This window comes from Sander vitreus, chromosome 2 (assembly GCF_031162955.1).
Source record: "Sander vitreus isolate 19-12246 chromosome 2, sanVit1, whole genome shotgun sequence".
NCBI lineage: Eukaryota > Metazoa > Chordata > Actinopteri > Perciformes > Percidae > Sander > Sander vitreus.
The window spans coordinates 3638130-3656410 of record NC_135856.1 but is presented as its reverse complement, the minus strand read 5'-3'; the positions used below and the strand labels follow the sequence as shown (position 1 = coordinate 3656410).

The 18281-nt window shown below is 42.0% G+C and overlaps 2 protein-coding genes across 2 annotated transcripts; both read right to left on the bottom strand.

Moving 5' to 3' along the window:
• Nucleotides 1–201: 201 nt before the first annotated feature.
• Nucleotides 202–3783, bottom strand: LOC144530928 (uncharacterized). The gene is made up of 5 exons (XM_078270709.1): nt 3725–3783; nt 2161–2331; nt 1249–2007; nt 1099–1159; nt 202–399 (listed from the first exon to the last, which is right to left on the bottom strand). Exons 2-5 carry the CDS (start codon nt 2318–2320, stop codon nt 330–332), a joined length of 1050 nt encoding a protein of 349 aa, XP_078126835.1. The 5' UTR covers nt 2321–2331; nt 3725–3783; the 3' UTR covers nt 202–329.
• A 5285-nt stretch (nt 3784–9068) lies between these two features.
• On the bottom strand, nt 9069–17230 carry LOC144532543 (uncharacterized). Its single transcript, XM_078273354.1, has 6 exons — nt 17145–17230; nt 16993–17057; nt 13816–13986; nt 11345–12505; nt 11192–11252; nt 9069–9459 (listed from the first exon to the last, which is right to left on the bottom strand). The coding sequence occupies exons 1-6, from the start codon at nt 17213–17215 to the stop codon at nt 9390–9392; spliced, it is 1599 nt and encodes a 532-aa protein (XP_078129480.1). The 5' UTR covers nt 17216–17230; the 3' UTR covers nt 9069–9389.
• Between the last annotated feature and the right edge of the window lie 1051 nt (nt 17231–18281).

Sequence of the window (18281 nt, the reverse complement as noted above, 5' to 3'; positions counted from 1 at the left end):
GATTTAGTCAGTGTTTTTATAATAAACAGGTTCTCAATGTAAATAAATTGCTTAATAAGTTTATTGGAAAGTTACAGATAGCAGAAGATGCAAAAATAAGATACATTTGTCAGTTCAAGTTCTGGTGATTTTTGGGGGCAGATTCGCCCACAAAGGAACTGAAATAAGATAACGTTATTATAGAAATCTCACAGGTTGATTAAAATGAAAAACTGGGACATGCTCCACAATGTTTGAGATGAAACCATGAGGGTCAAAGGTCACATTGAAGGTAGAAGAAATGATTGTTGGTGTGAGCTTCAGCAGCAGGTGGAAAACGGGTCAGCTGCTCATTTACACTCATCAAAGTAGTTCTTGGTGCCAATTTGGCAAAGACGAGAGGCGGACTTCAAAAACAACCTATCGTGACGAAGAAACGGTGAAACAATGTGTTAAAACAGCAGTTATTAATTTGTCAGTAAGCAGCACACGGTTCCATAACTGTAATGTTTCTTTACTCTTCATTGTTTGACGTTAAATGCCTGCACTTATATTTAGTTTCTTAGTATCTTTCCAGGCTGGATACAGAATTTCTATACAATATAATCTTCATTGTGACTTCACTTGATCTGTATATAAACACTGTATTCAGCAATAGTTAACTGTGATTTCATGTATTTTTATGTAGCATCTTAAATCCTTATTGTTAAAATAATGATTCTATGTGAATACACCAGGCTCAACACCACGTGTGCCACTCCACTTTGTTTACGTTTTCAACGCTATGAATGAACTCCATTTGGCATTTTGCCCCCTAAATGTGAGGATATAGCCCTGTATATACTGACCAGCTATAACTTTGGTGGCAATTGTGTAAGTCATGGCTGATAAATGCTACCAGAGATGGCTGGTTTAATATCTGCATAGCAAAGAATTCAACTTTGACACACAAACACAAATATGACTTACCTAAGAAGGGTGTGTATATATATATATATATATGTAAATGTACAGTATGTATGTATATGCTGTAAATACACCTCCCATTGCTTATAAAATAACTTATTACACTGTCCATCTATAGCAGTATCATTTTAACTTTGCTGTACAGAAACTTACCTCCACTGATCAGTCTTCACAAAGCAAGCGATGTCATCCATAATGTTGTCATCAGTGAAGGCTTCAGGAGGAAAAAGAACAGTTTTTAAAATGCAAAAGATCTCATTTAAATAATCATCATGTTTGTATGTGTCGGGTTCAAAGACTCACCATCGCAGGTTGTGTTGCATTTGTTTTTGGAGGAGCGATAACCAGAACTGCAGAAGGTCTCGTCAGACAGCTGGAAGAGCCCGTAAAGGCCGAGAGACGACTGCTCGCTCTCCTCACTGGATTGGTCCTCGATGGATCGCTTCTTACGTTTCCCACCTTCCTCATCCTCGTCTTCATCCTTGTCATCACTGTCTTTATCCTTGTCATCACTGTCTTTATCCTTGTCATCACTGTCTTCATCCTCGTCTTCATCCTTGTCATCACTGTCTTTATCCTTGATATCACTGTCTTCATCCTCATCGGATTTGCTGCTTGCCGCCTTGCTGCTCTCCTTGCTGCTCTCCTCGCTGCTCGCTGCCTTGCTGCTCTTCTTGCTGCTCTCCTGGCCGACAGTCTCTTCAGACATCTTGAAGATCCCGTAAAGGCCGAGAGACAAACTGCTCTTCTTACCGGATGGCTCCTCACTGGACTCCATCTCTGCTGGGTCAGACTCCTCGCTGCTTGCATCACGCTTTCTTCTGTTGATGCCAGCTCTGGTTCCGTTTGTGCCTAGGGTTGAATTTGTGGCACCTGTTGGGATTGGTCTGGTGGTAGTTGGTGCGGTGGTCTTTGTTCCGGTGGTATTCAGTTGGATAGTTGTTGGTGCAGCGGTCGTTCCATTGACTCGTGGTGCGAGAGTGTCGACCGTAGTTGTGCGTTTGCCGAACACCTTGACCTGGTTGGTGTTCAGACGGGACCGGCTGTTGACCTCACAGATAACTGCAACAAACAAGCCATGCACGCAGATGGAGGGAAGCAAAGAAGAAAAAGAAGAGAAGTTTAATAAAAAAGTGATAGTCAATAAGTGGAATATTGTCTTTGTAGTCGCCTTGTCTCTATTTTTGGTATATTTTTGGCTTTTATTCTCCTCACCTATTGCCAGGTATTCCTCCTTGAACTTTTGAAGCTGTGGCGGTAGCGTGATCGCCTGCTCAAGCTTTTCTTTCAGCTCACATCTGGAGACGGTCCGGCCCTCGGACAGGCTGGGCACCAGAACGGCCACCGCCAATACCACCAGCAACCCAAACTTCATGTCAACGGTTTCTGTGGGGAAAACATCACCAGGGTTAGAGGAGGATGATATTAGGTGAGTCACCCGGTGTACAGTTTACCTCAACCAATGCAAGCAAGTGTTTTTTTTTGCAGGGGTGAAGCCAAACGTTGTAAATATTCAAAGCTCAGCCCAAACCTAGCGAGGGTCTGGGGCAATGCTCCATAAACAACAGACGTGTGCACTATTTTTCAAGCCATTTCATAACAGAATGCCTAAAAATCTGTGCATCATCTGCAAAAAACACGATAGTTTCCAAGAAATAAAATTATCCAGAGCCTACATCCTGTTTGATATGTAACTGTTCTCCAACTGTCTTATTATTTTTATTATTAAAATGTTATGTTTTCCACAATAAACTGTTAAAATAACAATAACTCAGACAGGAGAAGGGGCCAGAACACAGCGGCTGCTTTATCATTCCTTTCCCATTTTCTGACTTGTTGAAGTGATGTGTGTATCCCAGAACATAAGTTTAAACTATTCAGTAGCTTATTAAACTGTCATGGGCTTTACTGCCTCGTGATCTGTGTAAACGTTAAAGCTACGTTTATTCATATTTCAATATTATTGAAATATGAATAAACTGTACTGCTACAATGTGAATAAGTTTAGCCCGTGTTGAGACATGATATTTATTTGGAGTGAGAGAGATGTATTATGGCCTTGATAATATTGCTGTTGCTGTGTTTCCTAATGCATAGCTGACAGATGTGCAGATTGTTTATTACTTGTGCATGTTCATATTCAGGTTGTGTTAGGGCAATTTGCCAGCAACGTGAAATCGCCAATAAACAGACTAGCGCTGTGGAGCGTCGTGCTTACCTATTAAAGGTGTATTACACTGTTTGCTCCGTAATGGATATGTGTGCTTTAATAGATGTTGAACGATTTAAGAATAAAGTTTGATCATTTTGTTTATTCTCAGTTTGCGTTGCTGAGCAATATGTTACATTTATGTTAATTATTACGGAGAAATAAATGTAAATGTTAGTGTTTCTTGTTAGAAGCTGGTGGCATTTAGTTTTGGTAAATAAGTAGTAAGTCAGATACCTATTAATTTAACACACTTTTACTTATATCCGACATTAATGCACAAACAGTCATAAAGTAAATGTTGTACACAGCTTAAAGTAAGCAGAGACAAAAAACTGGCCCTAGGTGAATATATTGCTGATTTTAATACATCTTTATGAATAAATTAAGTTATTTTATAATCTTTCTGTGTTTTGTTCAGCTTCAAACAGAGTGGTGAGGTAAACAAACATGGCAACAGAACCAGTATTGAAATCCTCATCAAATAAAACTGTTCATACAATATAACAAAAACAGCACTGACAATATGGCAATACAAACCATTATAACAAAAAAAAAGATGTTTCTTACGGTTCGAACGTTGTTCCAAGTAGAGTATAAACTTCCTTTGTTGATGGAAGTTTGCAGCTCTGTGTCTTCAGACAGAAAAATCTGAGTTTATATATCATGACTTCAAGCAGCGGACCGCCTTGTTTTATGAGTTATAATGGCTCGTTTACCCAAAAGCTCCAAAAAAAACAGTCAGTCATCGTAACTCAACACAGTTTCTGTGTCCATTGTGAAAACATGGGAGTACCTACAGTGCCGTCAGAGGCTGTTCACCTGATCCGTGACATTTACAGCTTTTGTCGTCTTCGTATCGATTTCCAGCCACGATGACGCATCGGCATCACAATCACACAGAGATTTAAACTGATTACAGGGTTTCATGTGTGTCGTCTCCTAGTGTCATATTGTGTAAATTAGACCATGGAAACTATAGACCTGTTTCTATTCTGTGTAGTCTGTCAAAGATAATTGAAAAGATCATTTTTGAACAGATTGACAGCATCACACAATCTACTCTATGAGTTCCAGTCTGGCTTTTGTAAATCACATCCACTGACTCCTGTTTATTGTATCTAACTGACTACATCAGGAGGGAGGTAGATGAAGGTCATTTTTGTGGTATGGTCATGTTAGACCTACAGAAGGCCTTTGATACCGTTGACCATGGCATTTTGGTACGCAAATTAAAAGCCATTTGTTTTAATGACTTGGCAGTCAGATGGGTGAGTTCTTATCTGAAGAATAGGAAGCAGGTGGTGGATATTGGGGGAACAAGGTCTCAACCAGTGGTGGCTGCTGGTCTTTCAAAAGGGGGAAGCTCATTTTCGGCCTAAATCATAAAAATTGTTCATTTATTTATATTATTATGATATATATAATAATATACATTTTCTTTGTCACAGCACTTCCAGTCAGCCAGCTAACTTTGTCATACCAGGAGAGCTGAACAGACCTGTTACTTTGCCCTATCTTTTGCACTAAATCAATCTTAGGTGTTGATCTGCCCTGCTGTTTAATTCTAAGTTTCTCCTCGTAAGGAAGACTTTCAAATGGCTTTGCCAAAATCAGGTCGACAGTATTAGCATTGTCAGCCATAGTGTGCAGTTTGCTAGTTGGCTAGTTCACCCCTACAACACTAGCCTAGGTAAATCAAAGAGTATGTTTTTTGGCCAGAACGTGAAGGTTTCTGGACAAGAAAGCGATGTTAACTCTGGCAAGTGCTCTAATTCAGCCTTATTTTGACTATGCCTGGTGCTCATGGTACAATCGTGTCTTTAAGCAACTGAAACATAGGCTTCAGACTGCTCAAAATAAGGTTATAAGGCTTATTCTGAACCTCCCCATCAAGGCCGGATTAGTACCCCCAGGGCCCCTGGACGCTGAAGCTCATGGGCCCCCCTCCACCCCATAACACCCACACCCTCCAAAGGAGGCGATAAAAAAATCTATTGACAACCAGCAAACTACAGTCAGCTCGCTCACACACACACACACACGGTGTGTGATTTGACATGCCAAATCACTATTGGTCAAAAGATGAATGACTAGTCCAGCTGAGCAGGCATCAAGTATGCCTTTCCAGTTCAATAAACCAAGTACTGCCATCTGACTCACACATCACAAGACAATGTTACAATTAATTAAATCATACCAAAGCACTGTATGGCTCAAGACTATGGCGATATAGTATTCATTAAAAATCACCCAAGCAGAAAGAACAATAGTAATTCTGAAACGTGATTGACAATACAACCCAATCTGACCAGGGATCTGTTACAAATTAATTCCACTCTTTCAATCTCAACTCGTTCTTAGAAAACTGATCTTGTATCAGTATGATGTAAACAACCTGCTCTATGCCCACCCACCTTTACCATTAGCCAATCTACACAGTGCATGCGGCCTTCTCCCAATCATTACCTGTCCAGTCATCCAACTGACATATAAAACACACAATCACAAGACTTCATTTTTTGTAAACAACTTATTTTTATTCTGATTGGATAATTATCAAGACTTTGCTTGGGCCCCAAGTGCGCATGGGCCCCTGGGCCCGTGCCCATAATGCCCATTGGGTAATCCGGGCCCCATGATATCTCATTTTGAGACAATTGGGTGGTTAAAGGGATGGTTCGGAGTAATTTCACCGTAGGTTCCTTTGCACCATCACCTCGAGCCAAACAACCCCCCCCATAAGCTTTTTTCCCCTTGTTTGAACATTGGGTGAGTTAGCGCTATCAGCCTAATTATTATTGGGGTAATTTACGAGATACACTGTTGGTTCCATTGGCGCCTGCATTAAGCCATTCGGCTGACAGCGCTAACTCGCCCAATGTTCATCCAAGGGGAAAAAAGCTTCTGGGGGGAGTGTTTGGCTCGAGGTCATGGTGCAAAGGACCATAGGGTGAAATTACTCCGAACCATCCCTTTAAAAGTAGAAGATCGAGTCTCTCAGATTCACCTGTGCATGGTACATAGGACTGTGCATGGGGCTGTCCCATGGGGCTGGTACCTTAACCAATGGCACGCTGGCAATATATGTGCAAGAGAGTTATTGATGTGTTGAAATCATGGTTCACAGTTCACAGTTGCGCGACCTGTTATTTACGCTAGTTTGATTGACTTGTTTCCCCACCATAGACTGTATAAACACAATCCCCATCCGCGTGCAGCAAAGACCCTACTCTGCCTCGGCTCTGATTGGCTAGTAGGCTACTAGTAACGCTGCTGGCCTACGGGCTCGGTAGCGGGATGTCGGATTGGCAGGCCCGCTAGCTAAGAAAGCTAAAGTTAATGTTCGGTCATTCAGCCCTCATGGACAGAAGAGTGGGGTTTTGTGTTTCAGAAGGACCGTGCTGTTGCTTAAAGCCAATGCCTGAAACAACAAAAGGTAAGGACACAGCCAGAGTTTTTCTGGAGCAGTTTGAGGAGCGAGGGATTGACATTAGCAAGATTTTTGCAGTGACAACAGATGGTGCCCCGCCATGGTTGGGAAATAGCGGGGAGCAGTCACTCCAATCGAGGAACAAGTTGGTCACCCCATCATGAAACTTCACTGCATAATACACCAAGAAAATATTTTTGCAAAAAATGTCAAATTCAGATCTTAATGAGGTTACGGCTACAGTGGTGAAGTTGTTAACTTCATAGTTAAGCGAACTGCTCTAACACACTGACAGTTGACGAATCTGCTCGAGGAAATGAACTGCGCATACAATTGCTATCACTACACACAGCAGTCAGGTGGCTAAGGTGCTAAAGTTTTGGAGCGGTTTGTCGGCTGCTTTGATGCCATAAAGGCCTTCCTGGCTGAAAAAGGCCAAGACTGTTGTGGTTGTGGACATTTCTGTTGCCCGTTGTGTTTATTATATTCCGTGGTCTGTGTATATTTTGTCGTGTGTATTTCTGTTCTCTGTTGTGTATTTCCCTGTTTATGTTCTGTTTCCTGTATTATTTTGATGTCTGTTTTCTGTCTTGTCATTTCTAGTTTTCCCGCCTGTGTGATTGTCTGATGTGCTTCACCTGTTCCCCAGCCCTGGTGTCACCTGTCTTGTGTTTTCTCGTTACCTAGTTTATTTAGCCCCTGTGTTTCCTTTGTCTCTTGTCAGAACGTTTTGTGTCCGTTTGTGTTTTTGCCCTGTCTGTTGTATCCTGTCAGTGTGTTTTAGCCTGGTGCCTTTGCTTTGGATTCTTCCCTGCGTTATTTTTTTGTAAGTTTTACGGTCCTTAAACTCTGCGACTGTAAATAAGACTATCCCAAACTGCAGGACGAGGAGTGGGTTGTGAAACTTATGTTTCTCAGGGACATTACGGGACACCTCAACAAGCTTAATCTCCACCTGCAGGTGCAGGGCAAACAGTTCTGGACATGTACGACACATGGGCTGCTTTTGTTGGAAAGCTGACAATTTTTTCAAGAGACAATGCCACCTCCACTTTCCGCTACTTCAGACACTTGAGGGACCTGTCACAGCATTACAACACGATTTTGGGGATTTCAGAAGTATGGACCCATGTTCTCATTCTTGATTAAACCCGATAGCTTTAATGGACATGACCTGGATTTATCTCTGATGATTGGCTGGATATACAGGACGTGGAAATGCAGCTGATTAGGGTTGGGTACCCCGGTGCTATTACGGCACCGGTGCCTTGATGACCGGTATCTACCGGACCGAATAGTAACACGGATTTCGGTGCCTCATTTCGGTGCTACTGAAATGCCAGCGCTGCCCTCTGATGCTCCGAAACGGACGTTAAGAGGCGACAGAAGCATCGCTGCATGTAACGCTAGTTAACATAATACACTTGGCAGCAGGTAACGTTAGCCTACCGTTAGCTAGCAGCTGGATTAAACCCGGTTAAAATGCTGACAGCTAACGTTAATTATTTCACTGTAGAGAATTCCAACACCGAAATGTAACAGTCTGCTGCTGCCATTGTCGGAAATTGTAAAAACAATTATAGATTCCCTGGATATTAAATTTTGATGGGATGTCATAATTAAAGTTAATGTTGACATGGCACACTAATGAACATATCAAAAAGGTTGCCGACCCCTGTCCTCCTTCAGTTCTTCCTCAACTGAAGAAGCACAGACAGCTCCGATGTCGTTGATGGTTTATTTTATAAAAATAAAATCTATAAAGTCTCAGTTTTCAACTGTACACAGCAACATCTGTAGTGTTAATTTGAGTTAAATTCCCAGTGTAAATTATTTGGAGTGAATGGGTGTTGTTTTGGGTGTTATTTTAACACTTTCAGTTGTGAAAACGCTCTGTAGGGGGCATCATTTCAAGGAGTCGGGAGCATACACTCATCTACGCCAGACTGACGCCATAGCCTGAGATGCACCTCTCGAGAAATGTAACTACACGTTGAGGCGACGCAGAGCGCAAGGACTGTGATTGGTCAGATTAATACATCATTTCCGGCGTGTAGCTTTTCCGGTTTTCCCGTCCCTCTATAACGCCATTGTTTTGCCCGGAGTTGTTTGTTTCGTGGTTGTTTCCGTTGTCGGGCCCTAATTACCTGCACAGACAAAGACCAACCAACTCTCTTTGTCTTTCACAGGAACAGACCTCAACAGCATCCTCTGATTCTGACACTGTGCCATCCACTTCACCTTCATCCTGCCCCCCCCCCCCAGCCACCAGCCTCACCTGGTGGCTGGGGCACTGGATATTTAGCGTGGTACCTCAAAACCATTTCCAGGACTACAGGAAAACAGCCAGTCAAGGAAGCTTCAGTGCATCAATCTCAAGGACCAAAGCACAGTCACCAAACGTCCATAGCATCCAATTGGGAAACATCTCCCTTGAACCATCAGTGTTTTTATAATAAACATGTTCTCAAACACAAACCATGAATTGCTAAATATGTTTATTGGAAAGTTACAGATAGCAGAAGATGCAAAAATCATTTTCTTAGTTTTCACATCTTGAAATAATCACTTTAAAGTAGATTAAAGTGGTAAAACAATTTCATCAAAACTATTTAAATTACTGAGATACATTTGTCAGTTCAACTTCAAGTTCTGGTGATTTTTGGGGTTAATTAAAATGAAGAAATTATAAAATGCTCCACAATGTTTGAGATGAAACCATGAGGGTCAAAGGTCACATTGAAGGTAGAAGAATGGTTGTTGGTGTGAGCTTCAGCAGCAGGTGGAAAACGGGTCAGCTGCTCATTTACACTCATCAAAGTAGTTCCTGGTGCCAATTTGGCAAAGACGAGAGGCGGACTTCAAAAACAACCTATCGTGACGAAGAAACGGTGAAACAATTTGTTAGTACAGCCGTTATTAATTTGTCAGTAAGCAGCATATTCTTCATTTATTGTTTCATTATTATTTACTGTTTGAATTCAATTCATTTTCTTTTAAAATCTCCTAGCTCATGGTCAGTCTACCTTGGATGGTTTAGACATTATAGCTAATAATCAAAATACTTAAGGACAAAATTGCTTTCTGTGGGAGTGTGTGCAGCCCGTTAAAAGCTCCCTGAGGAAGATTGTGTTACTGGTTGCAGTGTCCCTTTTTAAAAAGGTATTTCAAAAGGTACAAAGTTCTGGATGGACTATACTCTGTCAAATATAAGCCTCATTCATTAATTCGAATCATTTTGAGGCAGAATCAACCTTTCCAACCAACAAGTCCTCCTAACCATACAACGCTATGAGTTGTTTAGTCTATATCCTCGACGTTCCATTTCCGGGATTGCGTCGGTGCCGCAGGATATTCTGCCGGATGCATGTATTTTTGCCGATGTCCGTCACTTTCCTCTTTACATTACATTATTACGTTACATGTCATTTAGCTGACGTTTTTATCCAAAGCGACTTACAGTTGCTACATATGTCAGAGGCCGCACACCTCTGGAGCAACTATGGGTTAAATGTCTTGCTCAGGGACACATTGCTTGATGTATCGCAGTGGGAATTGAATCCAGATCTCCCACACCAAAGGAATGTGTCATATCCACTGCGCCATCACCACCTCTGTGTTGGCGTTCTAACCTCCGGTGGATTTGTGAGGACTATGGTTAACTGCTCCTCAGATCCAGACAGCTAGCTAGACTATCTGTCCAATCTGAGTTTTCTGTTGCACGACCGAAGCAACTTCTGAACGTACACGTTCCACCAAAACAAGTTCCTTCTCAAGGCTATTTTGCAGAGTCAGTGTTGCTCCGCCGGCGCTTAGCACCGGCCAAGACGATTGTGATTGGTTTAAAGAAATGCCAATAAACCAGAGAACGTTTTTCTCCCATCCCAGAATGCTGTGTGGACTAGCCAGACCCTCCTCCATAGCGCTGTGGAGGAAGTTCTGCCAATGAGAGACTATGAGTTGTTTATCCCCACCCTCTAATACGACGCACAGGAGCTTTTCATAAAATAGCGCCCCTAGCGGTGGCATGAAATAACGGCTCATATCTAAACCAGAGCATGTCGGTTGCATTTTTTTAAATATAAAGGTCGTAATTTTAAACATGTTTTTAACATTTTGTATGTCGCAGTTTGGTTATGTTTTGGAACCAAAACTACTTAATTTAAGTTAAGAAGAAGATCATGTTTTGGGTTAAAGGCTTTACGCATGTGACACCGAACATGACTTTGGTTACGTAAAAAATAAATAACTACAATAACTTTTTATTATCAAACAGGCCTCGAACCCCACTCTCCCTGGTGCTTTGCCCCTGTCGTAATTACTACGGTCAATAGATGGCGCCGCCACTATAAACGTTAATATAGGTCGTATGTTGCTGCCTAAACAAACGACCTCTGGGAGCAAGTGGAAAAAGGACTTAAGGCACAGGGCGCTCCTGCATACGGCAACTACTTTTTGTCAGGTGCTCACTTTTTGGCACCTATCCAAAAAGTCACCTTTCTATTACATATACATTACTTTTACACTATCTATATGCAATATTCATTCTAACTTAAACAATTCCAATACAATGAGTGTCTCCAAAGGTAAATTTCTAAACTTACCCCCACTGATCAGTCTTCACAAAGCAATCAATGTCATCCATAATGTTGTCATCAGTGAAGGCTTCAGGGGGAGAAAAAAGAACAGTTTTTAATGTGCAAAATATCTCATTAAAATAGCCATCATGTCTGTATCTGTCTGGTTGAAAGACTCACCATCGCAGGCTGTGTTGCACTTGTTTTTGGAGGAGCGATAACCGGAGTTACAGAAGGTCTTGTCAGACAGCTGGAAGATCCCATAAAGGCCGAAAGACGACTGCTTGGTCTCCTCACTGGATCGGTCCTCACTGGATCGGTCCTCACTGGATCGCTTCTTACGTTCCCCACCTTCCTCAGCCTCGTCTTCATCTGCCGGCTCGTTGTGCTGGTTCAGCAGGTCCTCCAGCCTCAAGGCCATCTCTGCCGAGTCAGACTCCTCGCTGCTTGCCTTGCGCTTTCTTCTGCTGCGGCCAGCTACGGTTCTGTTTGTGTCACCTGTTGGGATTGGTTGGGTGGTCGTTGGAGCGGTGGTAGTCGGTTGGGTGCTAGTCAGTTGGGTGGTAGTCGGTTCTGTAGTTGTTGATTGGGTGGTAGTCAGTTCTGTAGTTGTTGATTGGGTGGTAGTCAGTTCTGTAGTTGTTGATTGGGTGGTAGTCGGTTCTGTAGTTGTTGATTGGGTGGTAGTCAGTTCTGTAGTTGTTGATTGGGTGGTAGTCAGTTCTGTAGTTGTTGATTGGGTGGTAGTCGGTTCTGTAGTTGTTGATTGGGTGGTAGTCGGTTCTGTAGTTGTTGATTGGGTGGTAGTCGGTTCTGTAGTTGTTGATTGGGTGGTAGTCGGTTCTGTAGTTGTTGATTGGGTGGTAGTCGGTTCTGTAGTTGTTGATTGGGTGGTAGTCGGTTCTGTAGTTGTTGATTGGGTGGTAGTCGGTTCTGTAGTTGTTGATGGGGTGGTAGTCGGTTCTGTAGTTGTTGATGGATTGGTAGTCGGTTCTGTAGTTGTTGATGGGGTGGTAGTCGGTTCTGTAGTTGTTGATGGATTGGTAGTCGGTTCTGTAGTTGTTGATGGATTGGTAGTCGGTTCTGTAGTTGTTGATGGATTGGTAGTCGGTTCTGTAGTTGTTAATTGGGTCATAGTCGGTTGGGTTTGGTTCATTTGGGTGGTAGTCGGTTGGGTTTGGTTCATTTGGGTGGTAGTCGGTTGTGTGGTAGTCGTTTGGGTGGTAGTCGGTGGTGTTGTGACCATAGTTGTTGGTTTGGCTGTGGTTGTAGTTCTGCGTTTGCCGAACACCTTGACCAGGCCGGTGTTGAGACGGGACCGGCTGTTCACCTCACAGATAACTGCAACAAACAAGCAATGCACACAGATGGAAGGAAGCAAAGGACAAATTAGAGAAGGTACATTTTAAAATAAAGTTGAAGTAAAAACAAAAAAGGTGATAGTCAATAAGTGAGTTTTTTCAATTATATTTGTACTGTAGTTGTTTTGTGCTCTATTTGTAGTTGGTTTTTCTTTCTTTATAGTCATTTTGCATGTTTGTGGTCATTTTGTGACTTTTTGTGTGTTGTGTGTGTGTGTGTGTGTGTGTGTGTGTGTGTGTGTGGATTTTTGTAGAACTGTTTGCGGTTTGTTGACATGTTAACAGAAAGAGATACAGAGTATTGTAGTTTTACTGGTATGTAAATTGTAAAAAATGTATATTTTTCACATATAAAACGCTACTGAAAACAACTCCTGGATTAATGGAGAAAATCATTGATGGATTAATTGTCAATGAAAACAGTTGTTAGTTGCAGCTAGGGCTGGGCAATATATTGATATTATATCGGCATTTTGGATATCGTAATGTAACTGTTGTCTTTTCATGGTTTTACAGGCTGAATTACAGTAAAGTCATATTCTGAACTTTCCAGACTGTTCTAATTGTTTTATTATTTGTCTTTCCTCACTTAGTCAACATATCAACATTATTGATGATTATTTATCACAAATCTCATTGTGTAAATGTTTTGTCAAAGCACCAAAAGTCAACCCGACAATATCACCGTAATATCGACACTGATATATTTGGTCAAAAATATTGTGATATTTGATTATCTCCATATGGCCCAGCTTCGTTGCAGCCCTATACTTTTATTATCTTGCATGTCATGTCACTGCTGTTCTGTCAATCAATTAATTAAAGGTGCAGTAGGTAAGACTTATAAAACTAACTTTCTGTCATATTTGCTGAAACTGACCCTATGTTTGAGTAGAACTACACGAAGCAGGTAATAAAAACAAAATCTGGCTCCTCTGGCACCACCTACAGCCTGTAGTGTGATTTGCACCAATCAGGGCCAGGGGGCGTGTCTAACTGCATGTCAATCACTGCTCATGCACACACATTCATTCACCCTTGTGGGGGCAGGGGCTTAGGAGACCGTTTTGGGCTTTAGCGGAAAGGGGGGAGGGACTGATAAGTTGTCGATGTTCAAATTTTTTGGCTAAGTCCTGTATCTTCGCAATCCTACCTAAGGCTCCTTTAATTTATCTTTGCATGTGGACATCTCTTTCTGCAGTGTTGTTTTCTTCCTGTTTACAGGAACAAACTCTCTTTTTTCTCAGAGAGTGATTCATGCTGGTGACACTGGAGATTTATTAACCTCACCTATTGCCAGGTATTGTTGCTTGAACTTTTGAAGACGTGGTGGCAGCGTGATCGCCTGCCCGAGCTTTTCTCTCAGCTCGCATCTGGAGACAGTCCGGCCCTCGGACAGGCTGGGCACCAGAACGGCCACCGCCAATACCACCAGCAACCCAAACTTCATGTCAACGGTTTCTGTGGGGAAAAACATCACCAGGGTTAGAGGAGGATGATGTTCAATGGTCAGTCAAATTGTTTACATTTGCAGGGGTGAAGCCATTTGGGCTCAGCCCACACTTAAGAAAGAGTTCGGGGGCATGCTCCATTTACAGCAGCAGTCAGAGCCGGCCCAGTGCATAAGTAAACTAAGCGGCTGCTTAGGGCCCCGTGGCTTCCAGGAGGCCCCAATAACGCTTGAAATGTCCCACAAGAGAGCTTGAAACAGAGCCAGTCGGCCCATGCGCTCACTACCCAACAACTCAGCAAATAATAACCATAAGTAATCAGCCAACCTTGTGAACAAAGAGCTCAGGTGTTCATGATTAGCATCATGAGTTTGCAGAATGTGACAGCTAACCAGTCTGACATCACTGCAGGAACAGCAACGTGCACTTTATTATCCGCTTATTGTTTTAAAGATGTGACCTGCTCAGTGGTGGAAGAAGTATTCAGATCCGATCAGATCTGATGTATTGAGGGAGTTGCAAAATCTGGACCCGTACAAATCAGCTGGGCTAGACAACCTGGACCCCAATTTCCTAAAATTATCTGCAAATATCATCGCTTTCCCCATTACCAACCTGTTTAACCTGTCTCTTGCATCTTCAGAAACTCCCGGAGATTGAAGTCTGGAGAAATCTGCCGCAGGCACCCCTCTCTTCAAAGGGGGAGACACCCTTGACCCAAACTGCTATAGACCCATATCTATCTTACCCTGTCTTTTGAAAGTCTTCGAAAGCTTGGTCAATAAACAGATTACCAACCACCTTGAATTCCACCGTATCCTTTCCGCTACACAATCTGGCTTCCGTGCCGGTCATGGCTGTACCACAGCTACCCTCAAAGTCATAAACGACATCACATCCGCCATTGACAAAAGGCATTACTGTGCAGCCGTCAACATTGATCTATCCAAGGCCTTTGACTCTGTTAACTATCGTATTCTTATTGACAGACTATACAACATTGGGTTCTCTCACGACTGCCTCGCGTGGTTCAAAAATTACTTTAGGGTCCAGGGGTGCCACAAGGTTCGATTCTCGGGCCGACTCTTTTCTCCATATACATTAATGATGTGGCTCTTGCTGTTGGGAATTCTCAAACTTACCTTTATGCAGATGATACCATCCTGTACACATCCGGCCCCTCATTGGATACTGTGGTATCAAACCTCCAGGAGAGCTTCAATGCCATTCAGCACTTCCAAAACCTCCAATTATTATTAAACTCTAGCAAAACCAAGTTCATGCTTTTCAATTGATCGCTGCCCACCCCTGCCTATCCAATTAGCATTACCATTCTCGATGGGTTGGAACTAGAAAATGTGGCGGTGTACAAATACTATAATAATGTCTGGTTAGACAGTTCCCTCCTTCCAGCAACACATAAACCACATTCAATCTAAAGTTAAGTCTAGGATCGGTTTCCTATTCTGCAACAGGGCCTCCTTCACTCATGCTGCCAAACTCGCTTTGTTGAAAATGACAATTTTACCAATTCTAGATTTCAGTGATGTCATATACAGAACTGCCTCAAACTCTCTCCTGAAAAAAATGGATGTTCTCTATCACAGTGCCATACATTTTGTGACCAGAGCCCCTTATAACACCCACCATTGCAACCTCTATGCATTAGTTGGCTGGCCCTTGTTACACACCCGACGCCTAACTCACTGGTATCAACTCATTTACAAATCCTTGCTAGGCAAAGCCCCGCTGTACCTACGCTCACTGGTCACTATAGCTTTACCCACCCGCAGCCTTCGCTCAAGCAGTTACATCTCCTTGGTCACCCCAAAAGCCCACACCTCCTTTGGCCGCCACTCCTTCCAGTTCTCAGCTGTAAATGACTGGAATGAACTACAAAAAACCCTGAAACTCAAAACCCTTATCCCACTAACTGCCTTCAAAGCACGTCTGTCTGTGCTCCTTTCCAATCACTGTACGTCCTAACTGATCTGAAGAATTTTATCTACTGTTGTTTTACCTGATTCCACAACGAATTAGATCATCTATTCAAAAAGCAAAGTGTAGTTAAAGTCTTAGTTTAAGAAGTATAGTTACAGAAAGATATGTTCATGTCCTTAAAAGTATATTTGCAGAAACACACAATTCATACTTAAAATAAAGTTTCTATGGGAGTCTGGATAGCTCAGTTGGTAGAGCAGGCGCCCATATATAGAGGTTTACTCCTCAACAGCATCCAACAGCAGCCCCAGGTTCGACTCCGACCTGTGGCCCTTTGCTGCGTGTCTCTCTCCCCTTTCATGTTTTCTGCTGTCCTGTCAAAATAAAATGCCCAAAAAAATTATCTTATAATAATAAATAAAGTTTTTATTGTCATTGGATCATTGCTAAATGACACAAATAAGTCCTGTACTGTATGTTCATTATTATTTTTTTTTAAAGTGAAATATCTGCCAGTAGGAATGAGATTATTTTACCTGACTACAGAACAAATCAAATCATCTATTGAAAAGTCAACTATTCAAATGATAAAATGCAAGTTTTTTTCTGTCTTGTTTCGAGATATTTATCCTCATTTCTAGAAAATCTGTGAAACGAGGGAAATGAACCGAGGAAAACAAGAATAGAAAAAATATTCTTAAGGGGGAAAAAAGTCTTAAAGGCTGAATTTAAAGATTTATATTTACAGAAATGTATGTCCATGTTTTTGTTGTCATCTTTTTATCAGATAAACAATCTTCACAACATCACGACAAATAAAGTTAATAAGACACACCATCTGCCTTTTAATTATATCCAACATTAATGCACAAACAGTCATAAAGTACCAGTTGTACCCAGAAGATACGTAGCAGGCAAAGACAAATAACTGGTCCTACAAAGTGCTGAGGTAAACAAACATGGCAACAAAACAAGTGATGACATCTTCATCAAATATAACAAATACAATATACCAAAAACAGCACCGATAATATGGCAATATAAGCAATGATAACAGAAAAAAGATGTTTCTTACGGTTCGAACGTTCTTCCAAGTAGAATATAAACTTCCTTTGTTGATGGAAGTTTTCAGTTCTGTGTCTTCAGACAGAAAAATCAGAGTTTATATATTATGACTTAAGCGGTGGACCGACCTGTTTTATGAATTATCATGGCTCGTTTACTTACTTACGGGAACAATAGCCAAAGTCATCATGACTCAACAGTTTCTGTGTCCATTGTGAAAACGTGAAGTACATTTAGAGATTACAAAAGAACAACCAACAATGACAGAGCCTGTTCACCCAACAGCTGAACGTGACATTGACGGCTTGTATTGTCTTTCATATCCTCCCCCAGGGTTATTTTGAGCGTCAAAGACTTAATTTCCTGCATTCTGATACACTTTTATGCACCAATTTATGGTGGGAATACCTTTATTTAGCCTATGAGAAGGAAAACACAGATGACATTCAAAATATATCAAAAACATAATGGAATATAAAGCAGTAAGGGGGCTTTCACATCACAAAAGTTGACCCCAAAGCAAAGAGGACAAAATGAAATAGGCTACTTATATTTGTCTTAAATGTGCGGTGAACGGAGGATACGGGCGTTAGTGTAGGCGGAGCAGTGGGGCCTGGTCGCTATGCACACACTACGCACTGCGCCCAGGGAGGTGAGGGTCGATGAAATATGGGAAAGGTCTCTCTGCATGTTAGTTTATTTTGTTTCCCTGAGGTCCAAAAAGTGCCTCGGAACATACCGAAGCGACGCAGACTTGAGCGTGTAATACGTCTCCATATCAGCAGGCGGCGCTAATCTGTATTGTCGCCCAAAAAATGAAAACCGGCAGCTGATTGGACAAACGTGTCGCGTGTGTCTGGCTGCTCCCGGAGTTTTTTAACCGGGCATAATGGCGGCTCGTTCAGAATACATTCTCTTATTTTACGAAGATAGTTCACCGAAACGTGTTTCTGAAAACATTTTAAGCGAGAAATAGGCCGTGCAGTTGCTGAATCTTCATTTCAGATTGACAAAGGTCAGTTTAAAAGATTTTCGTCAGATTTTGAGAGGCTTCAGACCAGATGGTCGACCGTCGGCAGAAAAGGCAGTTGGGCTGATCAGTCTCCCTGAGTTGGTCAAAAAAGTGCCTCGGAACACACCGAAGAGACGTCTCCATAACAGCAGGCGGGCCCGGATTATCCATAAGGGCACTTGGGCCAGTGCCCAGGGTTAGGGTTAGGGTTACATGTATATGTATGTATGTATGTGTGTGCATGCATGTATGTATGTGTGTGTGTGTGTATATATATATGTATGTAT

What these genes read in the sequence shown, in the direction of transcription:
- LOC144532543 (XM_078273354.1), bottom strand. Translation starts at nt 17,215, where the DNA reads ATGTACTTCACGTTTTCACAATGGACACAGAAACTGTTGAGTCATGAT. An exon ending in TTTGGCTATTGTTCCCGTAA is followed by an intron (nt 17,058 to 17,144) that starts GTAAGTAAACGA and finishes TTCTGTCTGAAG; the next exon opens with ACACAGAACTGAAAACTTCC. An exon ending in GTGCAACACAGCCTGCGATG is followed by an intron (nt 11,253 to 11,344) that starts GTGAGTCTTTCA and finishes CTCCCCCTGAAG; the next exon opens with CCTTCACTGATGACAACATT.
- LOC144530928 (XM_078270709.1), bottom strand. Translation starts at nt 2,320, where the DNA reads ATGAAGTTTGGGTTGCTGGTGGTATTGGCGGTGGCCGTTCTGGTGCCC. An exon ending in GGAGGAATACCTGGCAATAG is followed by an intron (nt 2,008 to 2,160) that starts GTGAGGAGAATA and finishes TGTTTGTTGCAG; the next exon opens with TTATCTGTGAGGTCAACAGC. An exon ending in GTGAAGACTGATCAGTGGAG is followed by an intron (nt 400 to 1,098) that starts GTAAGTTTCTGT and finishes TCGTCACGATAG; the next exon opens with GTTGTTTTTGAAGTCCGCCT.